Source organism: Saccoglossus kowalevskii, chromosome 1 (genome assembly GCF_978046115.1).
Source record: "Saccoglossus kowalevskii chromosome 1, keSacKowa6.1, whole genome shotgun sequence".
NCBI lineage: Eukaryota > Metazoa > Hemichordata > Enteropneusta > Harrimaniidae > Saccoglossus > Saccoglossus kowalevskii.
In genome coordinates, this window is record NC_140641.1 from 28,457,799 (window position 1) to 28,483,538 (window position 25,740).

At 36.0% G+C, this 25,740-nt stretch overlaps 1 protein-coding gene across 1 annotated transcript; it reads left to right on the plus strand.

Annotated features, from left to right (window-relative positions):
- The first annotated feature begins 174 nt into the window (after positions 1-174).
- Positions 175-25,605, plus strand: LOC102804545 (uncharacterized). Its single transcript, XM_085500419.1, has 4 exons — positions 175-568; positions 19,604-19,745; positions 22,406-22,608; positions 24,927-25,605. The coding sequence occupies exons 1-4, from the start codon at positions 399-401 to the stop codon at positions 25,543-25,545; spliced, it is 1,134 nt and encodes a 377-aa protein (XP_085356545.1). The 5' UTR covers positions 175-398; the 3' UTR covers positions 25,546-25,605.
- Positions 25,606-25,740: the final 135 nt, after the last annotated feature.

The following is a 25,740-nucleotide window of genomic DNA, read 5'->3' on the forward strand; positions in this document are numbered from 1 at the left end:
TTCGAGTTTCTATGTATTCCTTATAAGACATATCAAATCAACTATCACTGTATTCCCGGACTATATATTGTTGGAGTCTTACACTGGGTTATCTGATTATAAAATCTCGCAAAATCTCGTTAATAAAGGTCAATCATATGTGCTGCCCCATGTGCGATGTTTCCCCATGTTGACTGATGTGGTAACTAGTGGTCGAATATTTCGTTTCGATCGAAGTATTTAATAGCGTATTGGATTATTTGTTTCAAGTTATTTGCCGTGCACCATATAATACGCAGTATCACTGTATGTCGTCGTGCGACGACCGACTCATCGACGATCGTGTCGAACTTCAAGAGATGAGTCGAGACTTTAAAAACAAGTATGTAAGCTAAACGTTTGGTTCACTGCTGTTTTCCATGGCGCTTCCAACTTTTGAAGAAGCGAGGTTACTTCTCGGTGATCCGTATTCGTGCCTCAAACTGGTTGTCACAAAAAAACATATTATTCTGCCACCGAGTTATCTGGGACGACTAAAATCTGGGGTGAATGAACTGTTGAACTTGGAACTTCGTCTACATGCTAAGAGGTGAGTTCAAATTTGATGACATGCCTATAGATGATGGTGCATGTCATTCATTGTAATGGAAGACTCACAATTAGGAAGTTTGTATGGTTGTTGACATTATTTTAATAATTAATGAATAACAAAGTATGTGGGTTGAAGGACCTTTATATGCTTTTTCTGCATAATATATTTGTACATGTGAAGTGCCTGAAAAATACCTTGGTCCTGCTTGGGAATATATTGTATACTGTAATACATATTAAGGTAGCAAGAAGGGAAATATTAATTCATTTTTTATTCTTCAAAGATTGATGAAACAGTTACTTTACCTTTGATAAATCTTTCCAGCTTACAAAAAATTCTAGAGATTTTGGAAAGATGCCTCTCAAAGTAGTGTTATAAACACTAGCACAAATAACTACATCAGCATTAATAAATAAAATAAATTATTTACCGATATGCAGTTTGGCTTTAGGAAAGACGCAATTTTCCTGTTAAAAACAGCAGTTGAAAAAACAATTTATAATAAAAATAAAGGCAGCAGTTCTGGAAAACGGTTATACACATGTTTTGTTGACTTTAGAAAAGCTTTCAACAGCATCTGGAGGGATGCGCTCTTTCTCAAGTTACAAAACATTGGTATTACAGGGAACTTTTATGAAATAATAAAATCTATGTATAAGGATATTAAATATAAAATTAAATTGTCAGAGGGTATAACTGATGGATTTCAGTCTACCTGTGGAGTTAAGCAAGGCTGCAATTTATCACCAACTTTATTTAACATTTTTCTGAACGATCTGCCAGAATTATTTGGGGATCAAATTGATAAACCAGTTTTAATGGGCGAGAAACCTATAAATTGCATCCAATATGCAGATGACCTTGCACTTATTTCAGAAACGGAAGACTGCCTACAAAGCTGTCTGAACAAATTAAATGACTATTGTATAAATTGGAATTTAGAAGTAAGGCTACACAGATTTAATTTTATGGATGACATCCGAGCGCGCATTAGTTTTCGCCTGTTCTCAAAAAAAAAAAAAAAAATCTCCTACGACGAGTCTCCACAGATCGGTTTTCTGTCCGGAACTTGCCGACTCATATTGTCGCAAAGCGCCGACTTGTCGTAAAACTCGTTTTGGACTACCTCAAAACTTCGCTGGTTCCCGGCGTCCTTTGCGAATGGTAGGTAGGACGCAGTTCATTGACGTTCGCTGGTTCCCGGCGTCCTTTGCGAATGGTAGGTAGGACGCAGGTAACTAGTAATAGCCATAATGTTCCATTTGGGCCGGTTTTCCGGCCGGAAGGCACGTGACTGAGTGACGTAATTTGAAAACATTCCAAGTTCCGTTCTGCGTAAACATGTCTATAATACTACAATAAAGCCATGCTCAAACATACTGCCTGCTTAGATTTACACATTTGAGATGTTTCTGACATTCCTCGCTGTTTCTGTGAAAATTTATAACAAAAGAAACAGTTTTTTATTCACCCAACTTTCGAAAGTAAAAGGAAACCCCTGAATGGCCATGAGCGTAAGCGCTGCCGTCAGGTAACCAAGGGAAATAGAACAAGCAACGAGAAAGTGACGGACCAATCAGAATGCCGGATTCATTACTAGTTACCGGCCTCTTGTGGCTTGGTACGCCATGACACTTGAGGCGGGAACCAGCCAACCTCAAAACCAAACTCTGCACAGTTAGATGCGCGTTACGTAAAGCGCAAAGACCTATGGGAAAGAGATTGCCTCAAAACATGCAAATTTTGCCATAAATGATCCAACATGGCGACCACACCACCAAAATACGTGAGCATAAAAGTTCAGAGGTGAAACGGAGGGATTGTTGTAGACTGGTACGACATTGGCCAGGGAGACGTTTTTACAGCTATACGAGAGGTCGGTAGCGGCAAGCGAGTTTCGCCCAGACAACTTTGAGAAGATATTGTCCAGAGTGGCTGTCCCGCGTTTCTTCTGCAATGTCGAGAGAAATGAGAGAGGAGTGGAGGTGTATGGTGGTCTAAAAGTCGGTCAGGCGACAAATCAGTTCGGTTGCTTTGTCCGCATTGAAGTTGACAAAACTGCAACGAAAGCAGCAGAAGCTCCTTGGCCGAAGTCCCCTTACGGGGTGAAGAAAATTTTCTTCTTATTTTTTTTTCATTTTCTGATTCGGATAATTTGCTTGCACACACATTCAGTAATATTTTGATCATATGACGCATTTTCATCAAGATACATGTACATAATTTTCTGCATCAAAATTTTTGTTGACTCTCTGTTGGTGTTTTTTTTTCAATATCGAGCCTCTTATAATTTGTTACAGAGTTGAAGTAGTTCTTGAGCATTTGTGTCTACACTTAGTCTATCTGAAGTGTCACTTTAAAAGCTGTAGTTTGAATGTCAAAGAAGTTAATTTCCAGGTTGCTGTTGACAAACTTATTGTTCATTTTCTTTATTATTGAGTTGATGTATATGCCTTTGGCAAAGCTAACATCTGCCTTACCCTATTGCCTTTTCAAAATCAAAGGGGATGATACCTGTGACAGTAATACAGTACGAAATGTGTACATCAGCATGTGCCTCCTACAAATAAAGACTTGTTGTTTTTTTGATACACTGTGGTTAAATTCGTAATAATAGCTCCGTAGTCCTGTGGTTTTAGCAGCGTTTTTTTTTGGCCGAATTTTTTTTTTTTTTCGCCCTCTCGCATTAGTTTTGGGGTCTTCAGAGGATGTCATCCATAAAATTAAATCAGTGTGGCCTAAACGTAAAGAAAACTAAAGTCATGGTATTTAATTGCAGCAACAGACTGATTAAAAACATGAATTTTAAAATTAACAACCAAGACATAACAGCTGTTAGCGAGTTTTGCTATTTAGGGGCAATATTTACTCCAAATGGGAAATCTAAAACAAACTTATCTATGTTAAAAAATAAATTGATGAAGGCTCTTTTCAGCATCAGACAAACAGTCTTAAACCACAAAATAATCTCACCTGCACTTAGTTTGAAAATTTTCGACCAATTAATTTCACCTATACTCATGTATGGTGCAGAAATCTGGGCCAATGAAATCACAACTGACAGTAACAGTTTAGAGCAAGTTTGCAGTCATTTTTACAGGTTTATCCTAGGAGTGAGTAACATTTTTTTAAATGACTCCAATTAGTGGTTTGAAAGCAGAACTTGGTAGGTTACCAGTAAAATTAATAATTAATTTGGCTCAAATTAAATACTGGCATAGACTATATAGTCTGCCAGATAATCACATTTTAAAATTAGCCCTGGATGAAATGATAAAAATTAATTCAAACTGGGTAAGGAATATTAATGCTACACTGGGACATGATCTAATTAAAATAAAAAATGATCACAATATGGAAAATTGGAATCAAATACTAAAAAAAGTAAAACTCAGACTATCTGAGATTTATATTCAAAGATGGAGAGAACTAAATTTCAGTGAAACCAATGAAAATAGGGGAACAAAACTGAGAACATACAAACTATTCAAAGTAAATTATTTGCAAAACATTTCAAATTTTAGCCTCAGGAAAATGCTTTCAAAATTCCGTCTGAGTGACCACAACTTAGAAATAGAATTAGAAAATAGACACTGTAATAAATGTAACACTAAAGCATTAGGAGATGAAAAACATTTCCTGCTATTTTGTACTGGCTATATAGAACCATGGAACTATAAACCCCAGGAAGAACAACCACTTCGTTTCCTTTGAACTATGATAGTTGCCGCGATGTCGAATGTTTATTTTGACTGTTTATTTTGTCGCATTAAAAAATAAGCCGATTTACGCAAATGAACGTTTATCTCCGACTATCGGTCATTTTCGGAGTCAATCGGACGACTCCGGGAGATCACGTGACCGAGTTGTTCCGGTTATAACATAAAAAAACAATGGCGCCAAGACAAAAACACTGATAAATGATCGACATTCAACGGGAAAAAAAAACACATTGCCACTTCTGGCGATCGAAGGGAAACACGGAATTAGTCGGGATATCTCAACAACAAACAGCTCACCAAACCCCATGTTTCGCAAACTTTCGCAACCTTATTTTTTCGAGGGTTGAAAAAAACAAGAAGTAATCTAAAAACGACATTAAAAATTATGAAAACTCGCTAAAACTCCGACCCGTTGCATGATTTCCGGTACACTGAAGGTCACCCTGCAGACCGACTTGTTTGCGCATGCGTAGTGAACGAAATATTTTATTGCGCAGATATGAAAATTTTTTTTCAAGTTTTCCGTTTCCAGCAAAGCGGTTGAAATGGGCGTATCGGCGGCAACTAACATGGAGTATGACTAATGTCGTGGAAACAAAAGCGAAAGCACTGTAAGATAAACTAAGACAAAGGATTTTTTAATCCTCTTAGTTTCGTTGTTCTTCCTGGGGTTTATAGTTCCATGATAGAACAAAGAAAAAAACTGTTTGATGAGTGTGCAATAAATATTTACACAATGGATGTGAATTCCATATTTAAAAAGATTATGGAGAATAATATAGCCTTAGCAAAATACTTAAAGAGCACAATTTTTAAAACCACAGAAAGTAATTAATTTATTTTTTCTTTTATTTTACTAACATTTTATTTTTATCTCTTATGTATTGTATGTTTTTTATTTCTTTGTATTCATGTTCTTTACCATACAAAAACCCTCTGAAGGTTTTTAGTAGTGTAATAAAGTTATTATTATTATTATTATCGCCAGTCAAGACTTCTTTGGAGAAACATGGTCATAACTTTGCGAAACTTTTTTTTTAAAATTGTTTTATTTTTCAAGTCAATATATTCTATTTTACTAACGCAATGATGAGGAAAAGAAAGAAATCAAAGACACCGATGACAGAAATCTGCAACTCCATGATGCAGGGTCATATTATGACCAACTTAGCAAGTGGTTTGAAAGGAATCCATACGAAAGATATTCAACTACTCGTAGTTACAACACCGATACACCAGATGAGGAAGCGAGTACAGGAAATAGATATCGTCGATATCAGCCGAATAAACAAAGCCATCGTTTATGCAGAGTGTGCGTCCATCTAATTTTCCTTAACACTGCCGTTTAACTTTTCTATCCCCAGCAGTAGTTTCATTCAATCCATTCACACAGCTTTGTTTTTTCTCTTACAAAATAATATTAATAAAATGAAGTTGATTGCCTGGATACAGTTTGACATGTTACAAGCTTTATTTTGAGTTCAAAGTAACGAACGTAGTCATAACTTGCTAATAATGAAAAAAGACCGTAACATCAATATAGCATAGTCAAAAACAGTTTCAATTAATAAACTGTAATCTTCATAGTATTTTTTGTATTTTTTTCACCAATAATTCACAATCAGTAATTAAAGAAGGGACTTTCCTATGATTTCTATAGTGTCTAGCTATTGTCTTCTCACACTTTGGTGCTGCAAATTGTTTCTTAAATATTAGTCATTTTGTTTCACCATGACGCAGTCCCTCTATATAGAGGCAATGTTACCATGATAATAGTATTATTGGTGATCCGCTCCGCTGGATTGCCCTTATAATCACTTTTGTGGCTTTGTGCGTTTGTGTGATTTCCAGTGTTTTCACGTATTATTACTTCTGTGATTTTTTTTGGCTTGGCCGATTTTGCTCAAATTTGGCAGGTAGGTTACACCTTCACCCTGGTTATTAGATAAAATCTGAAACAAATTCTTGGCCCACTGTTTCCATGGCAACAACCAAACAACTGATTTTTTTAAATACCTTCGTGCCAAATGCATCTCACCCTACAATTCTAGGATTAAAAAGCACAGACATACTAGTAGCCAATTCAACTCAGCTTGAGTGTGGGCAAAAATTTACTGTTTTTTTTTTTTCATGTATATTTAGTCCCCGTTCGTTTATTTTTCAGATTGGATTCAAAATGGCTGTCTGGCGGCCATTTTGTTTTAATGAATGGGCTTCTAGACCCATATCTCCGACTTGTTTTGACTGATTATATTCAAATTTTAAATATTCATTATACATCATGTCATAGATAAACAGATATATTGGTTTGACGATCCTATTCAAAATGGCCGAATGGTGGTCATTTTTGTGCTAAAAAATCATCAAATATCAAGCATTTCTGGCATTTATGGATGGATTTCGTTCAAACTTGGTACATACATTAGACATTACGGGTTCCTGTTGCACGTAATTTTATTTTTCAGATTGGATTCAAAATGGTTGACTGGCGCCCATTTTGTTTTAATGATTGGGCCATATCTCTTAAATGCTTCGACTGATTATATTCAAATTTTATATATTCGTTATACATCATGTTATATATATACATGTATTCAAAATGGCTGATTTTGAATGCTGTTCCAGAGCAATATCTCTCAATATGGACAAGTACTTTTTTGACGATCAGATACAAATGTCAATCATTTTAATGTTAAAATATCATATTCCTGACATGGTTATATTCCAGCTATATTACTATAAACAAAACTATATATCTTAAATTTGATAACTAACGGGGACTGTGCCATGCATGGCTTGTTTCATTAATGAGAAAATTGACCTCAAAGTTGGGGTAACTTTTCACCAGCAACGGCTTTTAACTCCTCTGATTTTTTTTGGCTTGGCTGATCTTGTTCATACTTGACAGTTAGGTCGTACCGTCACTGATTGTAAAAAAATCCTGGCCCACCACTCCCATTGCAACAGCCAAAAACTGATTTTTGAATACTTTCGCCCCAAATTATTATCTCCTACCAGTCTTCTTATAGCAGTGTTCAAATCAGTGTTCGAAATTAACTGAAAATCATAACAGGCCCGAAGGACCTACAGTTGTATGTCAAATTAAAACTGTAGGTCCTTCTAGCTAACTGTAGGCCCTGATATTTAACAAACAAAGACTAAACGAATAATACAAAACCTTTATTTACTAATTAATCAGATATATTATCTGCAGCCTCAAAGACGTCATGTCATCATCATTTCTTTCATCGTCACTAAACTCATCAAAATCTTCAGAAAAAACACTGTCATGATCACTGGCCGACTCTGAATCTGACATGCATTTTGCATCGTGTTCACAATCATTGGCGTCAGCCTCATCTTCTACAAGGATCAATTCTGCTGCACGATCCTCGACAAGGCCGGCAATACATCACCTTGTTATCAAACCTTGTTATTGTTATCAAAAAGTAACCAGTCTTTGAACTCCGCCTGCCAGCTAACTTGGAATGTGCGTGGTTTACGCCTAGACCGTTCGTATTCTTGCTGTTTGTCGCGCCTTTCTTGTGTTGTTTTCACACGTTTAGCAGCAGGTTCCTGGCAGTTTAAATATTGCCACATACTTCGATGTAGACGTAACTCTGCAGCGTGTTCGATGCAAATCAAAGATGGCGGAACATAAAATGTATGCGCGAAATCTATTGGTTTGAATTGGAGGTTTGATCGGCCTACATCCAATCAGATCGTTTGTTACAGTTCCCACGTTCGGCGCATTTCGCGATCATTCGGCGAGCTTGAATTATGACTCGTATGCCCAGGTCGATGAGTGATGCCATTTGTTGATCAAACGTGCAAGAAAACGCAATTTTGAAACAATTCTGGAGTTACTATAGATATTTATTATATATTTGGTCTTACAATCATACTAAATAATGGAACATTTTTTTAAAATATAAATTTATGGTCGGTCACAAGGACTGATGGTTTTTCACAGCTCTAGGCCCTTTACACCCACTGTCGGCATGAGGCTGACGGACCGATGCTAATTTCGAACACTGGTTCAAATGATCATGCTTTTTATTTTGGCTACGTTGCGCACTGGTCAGAGATCACCGGCGCCGACATTGTATCAACGTATAAATGAATTTTAAATGCTGCCTTCAATCTAGAAAATACTATCGCAAAACAGTTGGAAATAATAAATTTAACAACAGAATACATGTACGTCCTAACAATAAAATAAAGTAACTTCTAAAGACTGAATGTTTTTGGGTTTTTTTTGCATGCTTTGTATACGTGATTCGGTTTTAGTTATAAACTGACGTTTCACGTTCATGTCCTACCAACGACAATAGCCGAAAACATGTTGCTTGCTTTTTTAGCGGAGCGGATCGCCAACCAGCCTACCGGATTGTTAAATCATCAGAGACACTTAAAGGAAATATTTCTGTTTATACATGTATTTGTGCAACTTTGTTTCAAATGGCACTTATTTTCAAGCCATTTATTTTTCTTAAAGGGGAATCGCCCAATCCCTTGGATTGCACCAAGTGCTCATGGGTAATTAACTCCACCTCTGTCCACTGAGTAAATGAATGCTTATCTTTCCCCCTGTACCGCTAATCCCACAAAACAACTGATATAAACATCCTAAGAACGGATTACAATTTGCTTGTTTAAATATAACAAATACAGAGCAGTCTTCATGTGCTATGATTTGAAACATCGCGCGCTCGGTAATTTATACATTGTCCGAAAAATATGACGCGGAACTATTTCAAGTTGATGATGGCCAACAAGAAAAGGCAGCAGTCCGCCGAATACACACGACCAGATTGTTGCTAAATAGTCGCGAAGAAAATCCGCCAACTCAAGTTTATTTGTCTGTTTCCGTTGCGTTGGTCTATTGAAGGTACTGATCTCGTATACAGTAAACCCGAGAACGAAATTTCCTATGCACATTTTGTATACATACTACTCCTCCAGACTGCTAATATAACAAGTGTGAAAACACGAAGAAAAGGACTTTGTATTTCCGTCACAAATCGGTAAACAGAACGTGAATTTACTCTTGCCCTCAAATTTTCATATAATATTGACTAATTCGTAGAGGTAACAGTGAAAAGTTTACTATATATTATAAGTACAGGTTATTACACGGAAATTCCCGTGATAAAATATCAAAATCATTAGTAAAGAAAAGTCGCCGCAACATCACAGGCTTATCTTGTAACCTGTTTACAACACTCGTATGGAAAATCAAAATGTACAGCCTTGTCTTCTGTGAAGCCTAGCCCGTATGTACACGGGTGGTACCGGCTTGTATCTCGTGTGAGATTTAAGTTCTTGTGATCTGGCGGGTGAAAGTCGGGTTGACTTTACAGTCAAAGTCAAATGAGTGGCGAAGGGAAGAAGAGCGTTCTGTCAAAACAATTTTACCGTAGACTCAATTTTAACGACCAATCTGCAGCGTTGTATTTATTATAAAACAGACGTTGTTTCACCCTGCCTTACAACCAACAGGCAAAGCTGGCTAGGTGACAATCAAAGTCCGAACAACCGCAACGCCGCTGTCAGACGTGGGTTGTATAAAAAACACTGGACAATGTTTGATAGACGCAATGCATGGAAAGATGGGTGATACCTCCAGCGTAAACAAAACCTGATGCGTGCTGAAGGCCTCGTTGTAACAAGACGAGAAGTAATGCTGAGCTGTGTCGTTAGACTGGTTTGGTCAATGTACCCCAATCCATCTAGTTCACATTATATGGGGCATTTGTGGAAGTAAGCCTACAACACAAATGAGTCTGTGTCTCTGACACCAGCAACAAACGGCCCTTTCAGGGCCAAAATAAGAATCCAAAAATAGAATATAAATAAACACATACACTCGATTAATTGGAACTGCCTGCGACGTGTTTGAGCGCTGTTTCGTCCTACAGTCAAATACAGAAACAAAAACTGATTTATTTTCTTATGCCAAGACCTGGTTATTCATGCATTTCAAGCATGGCGTATTTACTTCTTGTACTCTGTGTGTGCTGTGGAAACATCTGATTTCGCGGTTTTGAGCTGTCTAAGTATTTCGCGAAAAATAAAACAAAGGGTCACAGTCTCGTTGAACCTCTAACAGAACGGTTTATTTCCTGCACGCCTACCAGTATTACACCGTGACAACTACCATTTGCAGCTCATTGCAGTCTGACAGTTATTCACTGTACCCCTTCCTTATTCCAGACTGTCTAGAAAGTTATACAAAAAGTTTCATCCCTTAGAAAACACAAGTCTTTGCCGTACGATCAAAGGAAAAATGTCCACATAGTAGTAGCCAACATCGTTCTGGCGTTCCTAAAAGAAGTTTTAAAAAAACGAACACTGCATTGCTTAGTAGCAAATAATCACAGTAGCGCAATCCGATCATGCTGCGTCTCACAATTATTATTATTACTTGGTAGTGATTATTAATAAAATACAAAAAGTAAATTTGTTGAATTGTTCTGAAATGCAAGTAAATTTCAATTTAGTTTCATCGTAAGCGAATGATTCTGGTCGCATGCAAATGCTCGACACCTGATAGGTCAAATCGCTAATCAGCCAATCAAAATACTCGGTGATGCCAACGTGTTCAAATTACCAACACGGATGAGATTTGCCGATGTTCCAGCACAATCTTTTACCTCTGATTTTGATGGAAAGGCGGCACGTTTAAATAAAAAAATTAGTTGTTTTCGATGATAAACTAACCATTTGAAGACTAATTTAACATTTTTACGGTGATAACAGCTCATTGTCGAAGCGAAGCTTTACCCATTCACGCTAACCACAATAAACATCGTACTCTTGAATAGGCGTCAGTGACTACCGTAACAGTAAAATTCGTAAGATTGTGGGTCAGGAGTGAGTGTTGTTTTGACTTGGGTATTGTGTTTTACATTCCAACTGGAAATTTTTACGTGGTTTTAATTTTCCGCTTTTGGACTCAACACGAAATTAAAACCACGCGAATGATTTCTACTTCTACAGTTATTGCAATGGATATCCGAAAGCCTGTAACCTAATGTTATTGACATTGTTTACTGTCTTACATCGTCATGTCTCAGTGTTACCGATGGTTAGACCACAGTCCCTCTGTCACTGTGGTTAGACATAGACAAACTACGTAACGATAATGCTGTTTGTAAACCAACAAGCTTTGTAGATTGAATAAACATCTAAGGGATTTACATTTTCGTTTACTCAAACTGTGATTGACAGGCATTTTGCATTAGCCACCATTTTGAATTCGTGATTTTCACTGGTCGCGGTACGTTTCGACCGAAAATAACAACATTTATACATCAAACGCCCAACCAGATGAGTGTAATCGCTAGCGTACATATTCATGCTCCCGTGAATATGTATTTGGAACCACAGCTTGATCCCCAAACATCGTAAATGGCACATTTCACGGAGCTCCCGCCACAATGTCAGCGGCTTGGTTCGGATTAGCGTATTAATACGATGGCCATCTTGACCCTTATTTATAGTATCGGTTCCCCTTTAACTATGTTCTTGCTATGTACATTGTGGTGTTACATTATATCAACTTATTGGTAATATGTTGTACTACTGCTGTTCATTTGTGAGAGATAATTAATTTAGGGCTTCAACAGTATGATGCAGACAGGAAAATTGTGGGTTTTTATTGTTACAACATGTTGGCATTTACTAATAAATTACTAAGAAAATACTATAAAATAAGAGGGAAAAATGCATAAAAACACAAGTAAAAATAATTTAGGAAATCTTGTTTTTTGTAAATGAAGAATAAATTAATGGCAAGTTTTACTTTAATTCTAAACAGCAACTTGGACAATCTGGCAAGTGTCAATTTCAAAGTTGAAATACCGTTTAAGTATGTCAGCATATGTTGGCAAATCACCATCGCTGTCTGGGTTGGTCATCATCACTGTTGACGTATTCTGCATTTTTCGATGAAGTGTCACCTGGGATACCAACGCTGAGCTGAGATGCTACCACTTCATCAGATCTATATATTGTGTCAATATGCGTCCTCAGAACCATCAAGATTGTTTGCTAATACAGTAACTGTGAATGATTTTTTCAGCATGTCTGGTCGTTTCTTACAGGCATGTGCAATCCAGTTAACTATTTTCTGCTTTTTCACCATCTTGGGTCTTTCGCCGGGGTTCAGTGTGCGGAGCTGTTGTTCAATAAAGTTGCACCAATCCTACTTTATATAATCCTTGAAAGGTTTGTTAATGGGCACATCCAGGGGTTGTAGCTAAGATGTACAAGCACCTAGAATTACTGCCCTGTACGTGTTAGCAGACTGGCAGTAACAGAGTCTTTAAGATAGCCGCGGAATGAATCAAATATGATTAAAGACTGGCGACTCTTGGTGTATGGTAGCCATATGAGTCTAAACCAAATCTTCATCATATCTTTATCACACCATCCTTTCCTCTGCACTTGCACGACTATTCCATCAGGTACATTGAGTTTCAGTTTCTGTACACTCTTGAATATAATCATGGGAGGGAGCATCACGCCATTTGCCAAGACTGTTAGAATGACAGTCAAATGATGTTTTTCCACCCCTGTGCCATGTACACTGACAGTCTTTGCTCCTTTATGTAGAATGGATGTGCTTGGCAAAAAAATCAAAGTACACTGATGTTTCATCCATATTCCCTATCAGTTCCAAAGGCAAACAGAATTTACACTGTTGTTCTATGATGTACCGTACTTGTGAAACGCAGTATTTTTTTCTTCAAGTTCTGATGGTAAACGTTGTGCCACTGAAGTTTGAAGTTTGAGTGTGTATGTAAAACCTGTCGTGCCCATCCTGTTGAACCGTTTAATGCTGGATTGTGTGAGTAAAAATGCTTGCCTTTCTGGTGGAGCTTGTTGACAGACACTGGAATTTGGTTGTCTCTAAGTTCCAAAATCCATTTCACAAGGTTGTCATCAATTTCCTTGGGGTAAGAAAGCTTTCCACCACCTCCTGTAACATTATCATACCTCAACACACATTGAATGTTAAGCTAGCCTGATGTGTTGTCTTTAAGCCGTCAACCAACGTTCTTGTGGTGGATACAGTAATGTCTTGCAGCTGACTGTGCTGCTTAGCATAGTACACAACGACATGCTGTGTACTGATGTCTGGTGTCACATTTTGACAAATCGTCACCATCAACATTCTTTGAATTTGTTAATGTTTCATGTTTACCGAGCTTGGTTCTGCAGACGCCATTTTTTTTCTGGAATATTGTAAAAAAAATATTTAGCTGGTTGGTGAACCAATTTAGTAGATGATACAGAAAAATAATTATGAATGGAATTTGGTTGAGTACTGCTTTCGTTGTTGGTCAATAAAAACCACAGATGTCGCGTTAATGTTCATTTTATCCACGTCAAATGTTTTAAAATACTTTATTTTCGCATGGAATTAATTTTCGCTGAAGGAATGATTCAGTGAAAATAAAATCCAGCGAGTATACCTTTTTTCCTATATTTTACATTCAACTTGTCAGAAATTAGTGAAAATAAATTCCATACAAAACACCCAGAAAGTATTTTCAGTGAAAATTAATTTCAGCTAAAATAAAGTATTTAACAGTACAGGCTTTAACTGACCCACTGCAAAACACTGAAAGTAATCTTGGATTTTCACAAAAATAAACTTGCAGTGATTTTTTCACATAGCGACAACTTGTGGCATGAAAACAACATGTTACAAGCGTTTTTATTAGCTGTCTACTTGAAGGTCAAGCATACTGATGTACAGAAGTAAATACGTGTATAACAAAAAGAAATGGCGTGTCATGACTAACTGTTTTCAAGTTTTACATACAAAATAGGCATATGAGACGATTTTTTTAAAATTTGTTAGAAACAAAACTAATTTATTGCATAAATACCCATCGTATAGTAGCAGAGAGGGACTTCTACGATCGCGCCTATTGCTACTACCGGTAACTAATAATCCTTTTAGTTTTATACGCAACTTGCAGTTTTTCGTGTCAATGGTATCTTTTTGTTTCATTTTTTTTGTGTGTGTATCAATGTGCTCGGGTAGGAATATACAATACTGTTTTCTATTTACAATTTTTATTGCGTTGCACACAGAATGATACTTACATGATGTAATCTGAGTCATGATTGACAGTTATCCATCATTTAATAATTCACACTTCGATAGCAATACAAAACACCTTCATACGGACACTATATTTAGTCCCCGTTCGGACGCAGTCCGAAAACGGGGACTTATGTTTTGCCCTGTGTGCGTCCGTCCGTCCGTGCGTCCGTGATCACCTGTATCTCGAACATGCATGGACCGATTAAGTTCAAACTTCACTCATACATCACACATTATATGGGACATATGCACATGCATTTTTTTCATGATCTGATTAACGATAGCCGAATAGCGGCCATTTTAAGGCCGAAAATGCATCAAAATTGCACATTTTCACCATTCCGGACCCGGATCTCAGTTATGCATGGACGGATTTTGTTCAAATTTGGTACATACATTAAACATAATAGGACCTTGATGCACGTCATTTTTTTTTTTGGATCGGGTTCGAAATGGCCGACTGGCGGCCATTTTGTTTTAAAGAATTCAGTTCTGGATCCGTATCTGAGACATGCTTGGATTGATCGAGTTCAAACTTCACACACACAAGGTACATCATGTCACAAATATGTATGTGCATTTATTTCATGATCTCATTAACGATAGCCAAATGGCGGCCGCTTTAAGGCCGAAAATGCATTGAAATCGCACATTTTCACCATTCCGGACCCGGATCTCAGTTATGCATGGACGGATTTCATTCAAATTTGGTACATACATTAAACATAATAGGACCTTGATGCACGTCATTTTTTTTTTCGGATCAAGTTCGAAATGGCCGACTGGCGGCCATTTTGTTTTAAAGAATTCAGTTCTGGATCCGTATCCGAGACATGTCTGGATTGATCAAGTTCAAACTTCACACACACAAGGTACATCATGTCACAAATATGTATGTGCATTTATTTCATGATCTCATTAACGATAGCCAAATGGCGGCCGCTTTAAGGCCGAAAATGCATTGAAATCGCACATTTTCACCATTCCGGACCCGGATCTCAGTTATGCATGGACGGATTTCATTCAAATTTGGTACATACATTAAACATAATAGGACCTTGATGCACGTCATTTTTTTTTTCGGATCAAGTTCGAAATGGCCGACTGGCGGCCATTTTGTTTTAAAGAATTCAGTTCTGGATCCGTATCCGAGACATGTCTGGATTGATCAAGTTCAAACTTCACACACACAAGGTACATCATGTCACAAATATGTATGTGCATTTGTTTCATGATCTCATTAACGATAGCCAAATGGCCGAAAATGCATTGAAATCGCACATTTTCACCATTCCGGACCCGTATCTCAGTTATGCATGGATGGATTTTGTTCAAATTTGGTACATACATTAAACATGATCTGCTTAACAATAGTGGAATGATGGCCATTTTAAGGCCGAAAATGCATCAAAATCACGTATTTTCACAATTCCAGAACTGGATCTCAGTCATGCATGGATGGATTTTGTTCAGATTTAGCACAATGTGTTGTACATATGCAGGTGCATTTCGGTCATGATCTGCTTTGAATGTATATGTCACTCAAATATGAACGGAACGGGGACGTGTCATTGACAATGACTTGTTCCAATAAACAATGATAATATTAATGTTGAACTTCAGAAGGTCCTCTAGTCAATACGTTGGCGCCTAATTCACGATAATTATGTGCCAAAATTTCAACTCTGTCTTGCGCCTGATTGGGGTGTAAAATACAACATTTTTGAGACATAGGCACCTAATTGAAGGTGGCACTTCTCTGCAGTTGGTCAACTGCATCGTTTGGGGGCTTTGCTTTTAGATGGGCAATTTTCCCCCCAAGATAAACATTGTAATCCTCAATACTGGTTCATATCTCATTGTTCATATCATTGTAGCTACAGTGCTCACTATTTCTACCTCATAGCTAACTAATTTCTTTGTAGTTGCAGTCACGCTGTTTCTACCTTGTAGTTGCAGTCACGTTGCTTCTACCTACATTTACTAATTCTAACAATATCATTTGAGGGCTAGTATAGTTTTTTGAACAATGTCGTTTTACATGCTTTTATTTCAGTTAAATATTTATTTCTCTTTGCGAAGCACAAAAAGGGAGTCTTTGCAGTTAGTGTGTCTGTATGTGTGCGTGCGTGCGTGTGTGTGTGTGTGTGTGTGTATGTGTGTCCGTCTGTTCCACTGATATCTCAAGAACCATACATCAGTTTTTGATGAAACTTGGTGCATAGATGCTCTGGGCCAATGCGCAGATTTGATTAGGTATTGGTAAAAATCCATGCATATTAATTATTTAATTTGCATGATAATTAGTTGATTTTTAGCTATTTCATGACTGTTCCACTGATATCTAAAGAACCACTCATTGGATTTTGATGAAACTTGGCACACAGATGCTCCAAACTAATGTGCAGATTTGATTAGTTTTGGGTAAAAATCTGTGCAATATTAATTACCTAATTTCTATAATGATTAATCAATTTTCGGCTTTTCCACTGATATTTCAAGTACTAATCATCACATTTCAATAAAACTTGGTACATAGATGTCATAGGACACTGCACAAACCTGAAAGTTTTTAGGGTAATATCAGTAGATATTAATTACCTAATTAGCATAATTAATTAATTTTCAGCTTTGATATTTCAAGTAGTAATTGTCACATTTCAATGAAACTTGGTACATAGATGTCATAGGACACTGCACAGACCTGATAGTTTTTAGGGTAATATGAGTACATATTAATTACCTAATTTGCATAATTAATTAATTTTCAGCTTTTGATATTTCAAGTACTAATCATCACATTTCAATGACACTTGGTACATAGATGTCATAGGACACTGCACAGACCTGATAGTTTTTAGGGTAATACCAGTACATATTAATTACCTAATTAGCATAATTAATTATATTTCAGCTTGTGATATTTCAAGTAGTAATCATCACATTTCAATGAAATTTGGTACATAGATGTCATAAATGTAGGACACTGCACAGACCTCATAGTTTTTAAGGTAATATGAGTACATATTAATTACCTAATTTGCATAATTAATTAATTTTCACCTTTTGATATTTCAAGTAGTAATCATCACATTTCAATGACACTTGGTACATACCGGTAAATGTCATAGGACACTGCACAGACCTGATAGTTTTAGGTTAATATCAGTATATATTAATTAGCTAATTTGCATAATTAAATAATTTTCAGCTTTTGATATTTCAAGTAGTAATCATCACATTTCAATGACACTTGGTACATAGATGTCATAGAACACTGCACAAACCTGATAGTTTTTAGGGTAATACGAGTACATATTAATTATCTAATTTGCATAATTAATTATTTTTCAGCTTTTGATATATCAAGTAGTAATCATCATATTTCAATGAGACTTGCTACATAGATCTTCTAGGATTATGCAGAGACCTAATTAGTTTTAATTGGATATTAATTACCTAATTTGCATAATGTTCCACTGATATATAAAGAACCACAAATTGGATTTTAATGAAACTTTTAAAGAGAACTATGCAGAAACCAACTAGTTTTTGGTACATATTTATGCTTATTAATCACCTAATTAACATAATTAATTAACACTGATATCTCAATTACTGATCATCACATTTGAATAAAATTTGGTACATAAATGCTCTAGGACAATAGACAGGCCTGATTAATTTTGGGTTAAAATTTGTTCATATTAACTCTCTAATTAGCATAATAATTCATAATTTTTTTGTTCTGTTCTGTTCATATTAGTTACCTGATGTACATAATTAGTTTTCAGCTTTTCTATCAATATCTCATGTACAGGTAATTTTGAATTAATTTTTAATGTGTTTTCAATACTCTCAGCACACGGGAGTTCTTTCAAAGCTTTCTTTGATTTCTACTGTTTCATGTCTGGGTGCTCACCGTGTCACCATGCAGAGTGTGTATCGCCTTTTGTTATGTTCGCTGTTTTTTCTTGTGTAGTGCTGCTTAGGTGGGACACGGTGAGCGTCCCTTATGCCAATAAAATATTTTGTACTGAAACTTGAGTGTCATAAATGAAGACAAATGTGGTAGCTTGTTTGTTTGTAAACAGTCAGCGTGTACAGTGGAACAGTAGTTTTTGTTAGTGGATTATCCCTTGTGAAAGCTTTGTCTCCCAATATCTATGATATCAGTGGTTAATAAGTTTGGACATTCTTAGTGTATGTTTTTAATAATGCAGCAAATCTGATTTTTCAGATAGAATTGGATTGAAAATGGCTGAGTGGTGGCCATTTTATTTTAACAAATGCAATTCCAAAGTCATATATTTGACATGCTCCAAGTGATTACATTCAACCTTCACACATACATCAGACATTTCCTATCATACATAAGCACATGCATTTGTGTTATGATCCAATTCAAGATGGCTGAATTGCAGCCTTTTTAGTGTTAAAAATTCATCAAAATCAGGTATTTCTGCCATTCCAGAACTGGATCTTGGTCGGGCATAACCTCATTCCTTCAAATTTGATATGTCCATTAAACATAATAGGTTCTTGAGTCACATAATCTGTTTTCCTAGATTTGATTCAAAATGGCTGACTGATGCCCATTTTGTTTTTAACAAATGCTGTTTTTGGAGACATATTGCTAACATGACTGGGCTAATCATGTTCAAACTTTACACATACATCATGTAACACATTTACACATGCATCTGCTTCAGAATCTGATTTAAGATGGCTGATCACTATTTTCGTCCAAGGAAAGCATTATGAATGTAGCAGACAGAATTTGGTACTTTAAAAGCTATTAATTCCTGGACTACTAGTAATTCATGCACCAGAAAATATTTATAAATATATAAAGTTTTAGAAAATATATTAAACATATTCTATCCGCTGTGTTCAAAAAATATTTAATTTTATATCTTTTTAATTTCGTGCTGTAACATTTTATCCAAAACATAGCTCGAAAATCATTATTGTCAGATAAATATGATACATTCACTGGATTTTATTGTTGTTGATTTTACCCCATAATGAAATGTAAATTCCAAGTGTTCATATTTTGGCAATTAACAATTAGGTGCTAGACCAAAAACAAACGACTCACAAACATGCATGATGTATACAAGTCAAATTATTTTGCAATGTGAACAAAGAGTAAACGGATAATTTTTTTGTTTTGTTATTTTCTAGTTTGAACGGTGTGCTTATTGCATATGAAAATATTCAATTATTTGAAGCCAGTTGTGAAATAGTAGATGATCAGCCGTGTATCCACTTTGATGTACAGCTTGATACTATTGTTTTTCAACCAAGCGTAGGCAGCAAATTGAAGGTATGTACTGTGTGTGATGTGAGTCTGTAATCCAATGTGTGTAAGAGTTCCACATGTACTTGTCATGTAATGATTGTGAACATGGTTATAGTAGCAACAAGGGAAAAAGAAGTCAAAAATTGATCTGTGATTCAAAAACTCTTTAAATATTCCTAAGTATGTTACTATAACCATGGAGGTATAAACAGAACGAGTTACAACTGGTTTAAGATCAAAGGTTCATGATCATTTCCGCCATTTACTCAGTGATTATAATGTTTGCTTGTTAATCTAGCAGCAAACAAGAAGTTATCAAAATAACATACTGTAGGACGGGGAATTTTCACGCAATGAAATTTTCGCGTGAAAGAAAATTGCGTCTATAGGCGCATTTTCCTTGCAGACGAGTTATTTCAACTTTATTATTCAATGCCTTTTACTAATTTACACATTAAAAACGAGTGTTACACTCCTACTAGCCAACACACGTCCAAGATTATTGCTATTGTTACTGCAGTTCACACCCAGCTCAGCAACCATTTTGCCAAGCAAAAAATACGGAAAATAATGCATCGTTCCGTATGTGACATCGTCACGCCAGAAGCTGCGGTTACCCGAAAAACAAAAAGCCCTGGCTATATTTGATGTATACAGAGCACATCGATGTTCAGATTTTTTTTGTAAAAACTACATGACAACAACATAACGACTGTGTTTGTACCTGTTGTACCGATCGGTTGCAACCCTTTAGGCTTACCATCAACAAAACTTTCAAGGACTCGCTGAAATCTAACTTTCAATCGTTGTACACTGACTGTATTTTGAAGAGACTGCAGACAGGGGCTGATATTTCCGATGTCAGCATTACGGACGTACTTCGGGAGTCCTCGGTAATATTCGAAAACCTTCTGGCCAAAGGTCATTTGTTTAACATGACGTCACTGGAACACGTTCGCGAAGGCAAAGTCGATGATTGTTTCAACTCAGCTGAAGTGAATGAAATTGAAAAAGGATATATTTTGTCTCAAAACCGCGACACCTGGATAATAGCGAAAATGTACCTGGAAGTCTTGCAATACCGTTAACGAAAAAACATCCGTCGTCTACTACTGCGCGGAGTACTTCAGAGGAACATAGTTTCAACACCATTGCAAAGATCATAAAGTTGACTCGACTAGAAACAAAGGAAATTTAATAGGCTTAAACCAGTTGTGACTCCTTCTGTTTATACCTCCATGCTATAACAACCTATATATCATCTGAAAGCTTAGATATAGAAGAATACACATGACAATGTTTGTCTAATGGCGGTTTTAGGCTTTTAATTTGCCCCTCCCCCTGTTGCTACGTTAACTTTCATCTAATTGTGCTTTTACAGTACCAACCAGCACCAGTTTCATGTATATAGCTACTTTTAACATATACATGCTGCATGCATTGTAGGTGATATCCTTAAGTGTAAATTACGGTACTGTAATTTTGGCAGTAATTTAATCTTTCCTGGCATTGTTTCAAATTTATTTTTTCTGTGGCCTCTGATACCAATTCAAGAATATATGGTTTATTGTTATTTGTGTGAATGGGTAACAAACATTTTTTATTTTGAAAATCTATGCAAGAATATTAATGAGCTGAAAGTTCAATGCAGTTTTCGCAAGCAGGCTATACTGATTGAAAACATGAACATAAATTGGTGTGAAATAGGACAACTAAACGTAAATACAAAAGATTTTTTAGAGCATTGTAGGAAGGTTTCTGCTTAACCTATTTCTTTGCGTCTCGTAAATAAAGTGTTTATTTACTGGTAATAATATTTGCTTTATTGTAAGAAAAACATTGGACGACTTGAGTTGTAATATGATGCTATGATCTGAATAAAAACAAATTTTCCTTAAAAAAAACTAACTATAGTGGATTGCATTAAAATTAAAAAAACTTTGCAGACAAAATTGTGATCACCAAATCAGTCCTTCAGTGAAAATAAAGTATTTTACAGTAGTTAATGTAATTAGGAATTTATGTGTACCACAATTAGAGATGTACTTCTAATAGAGTAAATACTGTATCCTGTTCACATAGTATTGTCAGTAAAATAGAATGTGCTTACTTAAGTTAATCTATCCTCAGGTGAAAACGGTGAAAACTTTGGGATGACTGTTGAGACTCCTCTGAACAGTGCAACAAAATTAGCCCTACGTGTGTAACATATATAAATTTGGTTGTTTGGGATTACTTCAAACTTGAGTTTGTGTTGTTTTCACCGGCTCGACAGGCATTCCACAGCAGCGCGCACAGAGCCCATAGAAATACATGGTACAGTGGTACGCGTCTTAGCAACGTGGAACGTCTGTGACGTAGCTCCGCCCCCGAGGATAGACAAAACATTTTTGTACTAACTGAATTCAAAAATAATTTAGCAGCAATTTTGCTGTTGGTAATAGTCCTGATGTACCCACACTTGGTTGAAGTATACAAGGATACCACTGAGTACTGTTTCTATGGCAACAACAATCAAACATACATTAACATGTACGCCAGTAGAAAAAATGAAATATCAGTAAATTGCTTCCCTTCCCGATAATTTTAGGACCCTACATGTATGTTGCATACTGTGTTGCTTTATAGTTATGGTAGGACTAAACCGTGGTGTCCTTCACTAATGCATGTATATTATTTGACAGGGTGTGGTACGTAAAATTGGCATTGATCACATCGGTTGCCTAGTTCATGGTTGTTTTAACTCCTCTGTACCCAAACCTGATAATGCTATCAACGGTTGGAAAGGTGGTACTCTAGTTATGGGACAAGAAGTCATCTTGCAAGTTGACAGATTGGATGCCCTACGGGGAGTGTTATCCATAAAAGGACATATAGTGCAAGTCATGTGAGTAACTTAATGGTCATTGTTATGTTTTTAAAATACATATAAAAATTATTATACTTTGTTTAACATTCAAACCCCAACCCCCACCAAAAAATGAAACAAGCATTTATGACAACTCAGTGTAATTTTATGCATACAGATAAATTGTAATCAACTTCACCCCCACAACACCCCCACCCGCACCTCAATGAGGAGATTTGCTGTGTACCTTAAATCATCCTTGGATTCACACAGTAATTAAAACACCTACCACAAATGCATGATCCCTATAGGTTACATATTTGGTGGGAGCACAGACTCTCCATTAATGATTTGGAAATGCTCGTCAGCCTATTGTTATAGTGCATGTTTCGTTTAATAGATGTTTATTTCACTGTTTATTTAACCAGAAGACAATACAGAATGTTATCTCCCTATTAACATAATAATAACATGATGTCATTTTTCCCACAAATTACTGCGCTTTTTTAGTCCCCGTTCGGATGCAGTCTGAAAACTGCATCTGAACCTGTATCTTAGAAATGCCTGGACCAATCACAATCAAACTTCACACATACATCATACATGATATTATACATATGCATGTCAATTTGTTTCATGATCTGATTCAAGATGGACGATTGGCGACCATTTTTGTGCTAAATCATAAAAATCAAGCATTTCTCGGCTGTTTACAGAAGGATTTTGTTCAAACTTGATATATACATTAGACATTATGAGACTTTGATGCAAATAATTTTGTTTTTCAGATAACATTCAAAATGGCTGACTGGCGGCCATTTTGTTTTAATGAATGGGCTTCTAGACCCATATCTCCGACTTGTTTTGACTGATTATGTTCAAATTTTAAATATTCATTATACATCATGTCATAGATCGACAGATATATGAGTTTGACGATCCTATTCAAAATGGCTAAAAAAATCATCAAATATCAAGCATTTCTGGCATTTATGGATGGATTTCGTTCAAACTTGGTACATATATTAGACATTACAGGTTCCTGATGCACATCATTTATTTTTCAGATTGGATTCAAAATGTCTGTCAGGCAGCCATTTTGTTTTAATGAATGGGTTTCCAGACTCATATGTCTGACTTGTTTTGACTGATTATGTTAAAATTTTTAATATTCGTTATACATCATGTCATAGATATACGGATATATTGGTTCGACGATCCTTTTCCAAGTGGCCAAATGGTGTCTATTTTTGTGCTAACAAATTCCAAATATCAAGCGTTTCTTGCATTTATGGATGGATTTCGTTCAAACTTGGTACATATATTAGACATTACAGGTTCCTGATGCACATCATTTATTTTTCAGATTGGATTCAAAATGTCTGTCTGGCAGCCATTTAGTTTTAATGAATGGGTTTCCAGACCCATATGTCTGACTTGTTTTGACTGATTATGTTTAATATTCGTTATACATCATGTCATAGATATACGGATATATTGGTTCGACGATCCTTTTCCAAGTGGCCAAATGGTGTCTATTTTTGTGCTAACAAATTCTCAAATATCAAGCGTTTCTTGCATTTATGGATGGATTTCGTTCAAACTTATAACATACATTAGACATTACAGGTTCCTGATGCACGCCATTTTATTTTTCAGACTGGATTCAAAATGGCTGACTGGCAGCCATTTTGTTTTAATGATTGGGTTTCTAGAGCCATATCTCTTAAATGCTTTGACGGATTATATTCAAATTTTATATATTCGTTATACATCATGTTATATATATATATACATGTATTCAAAATGGCTGATTTTGAATGCTGTTCCAAAGCAATATCTCTCAATATGGAAAAGTACTTGTTTGACGATCAGATACAAATGTCAATCATTTTAATTTAAAAAAAATCATATTCCTGACATGGTTATATTCCAGCTTTATATTACTATAAACAAAACTATATATCTTAAATTTGATAACTAACGGGGACTGTGCCATGCATGGCTTGTTTATTGATATATATGTATTGTCATTGTTTTGATCAGTTCTTTCACCTGTTTTCATTTACTTAAAAACAATATCATCTCCATTAGTACATAAGTGAAAACAAAACTCACATTGCTGAGGAAATAGGATTGGTGAAAATTTATGTAGAACTGTCAATAAAATTGTAACTGTATAAAAGTACAGCAATGGCTGCCATTTTGACTAAAGCTCACATATAGGGGAGGGGGTGTAACTAGAAATCCTCCCAGAAGTGTATTTTTTTCTCAAATGCCTTTGCCTATTGATTATTATAAGTAATACTGCGTGGTGCAGCAATCATAATAACATAAAAATATTGTGTATATTGTAGGCCATACAGTGGAACTAATACAGTTGATGAAGTGATAGAATCTAATTTGACTGAGCTTGACAATCCTGTAAAACACAGAGTGGAGGTTTCTACAAACGATGAAACCAAGAAGACAAAAAGGAAGAGGAATAAGAGTGAGGATGTCAGTGAAGAAAGTACTGATGAAGCTTTCAAGGCGGAAACAAGGAAGAAATCTAAAAAGAAACATAAACGACAAAAAACGGAAAATGTTAACAGTTTAGAATTAAGTACTGACCCAGAACAATGTGAACATTCCAGTAAAAAATCTAAAAAGAAACATAAACGACAAAAACTGGAAAATGTTGACAGTTCAGAATTAAGTCCTGACCCGGAACAAAGTGAATATGTCAGTAAGAAATCAAAAAAGAAACTTAAACGAGAAAAAAGTCACATGACAGAGAAGAAGAATGATGTTTCTGATCGTGAATTACAGTGGGAGGATGTAGACAGAAGTAATGATGTTAGAACGGACACAGACTTGCACAAGACAAAAACAGATACATATGATATGGAGATTAGCAACACAGATGAGTCCAAAGATTATTCTAGTAAAGAATCTAAAAAGCATAAAAAGAAAAAGCGAAAAAAGAATGAATGAGGATTTTTGCAAGATTTAATTGTCTAATTTTACTGAATTAAAAAATCCTTCTATCTCGTATGATGTGAGCATTTCATTTTCAGTTGGGGGCTGTGGATAATTGTACTGAAATGTTGTTTATTTTTCTGGTGAAGGTTACTTCAAGAGATTAGAATTGTCATGTATGCGTTTTAATTATCAATGGTCCCTGTGGTT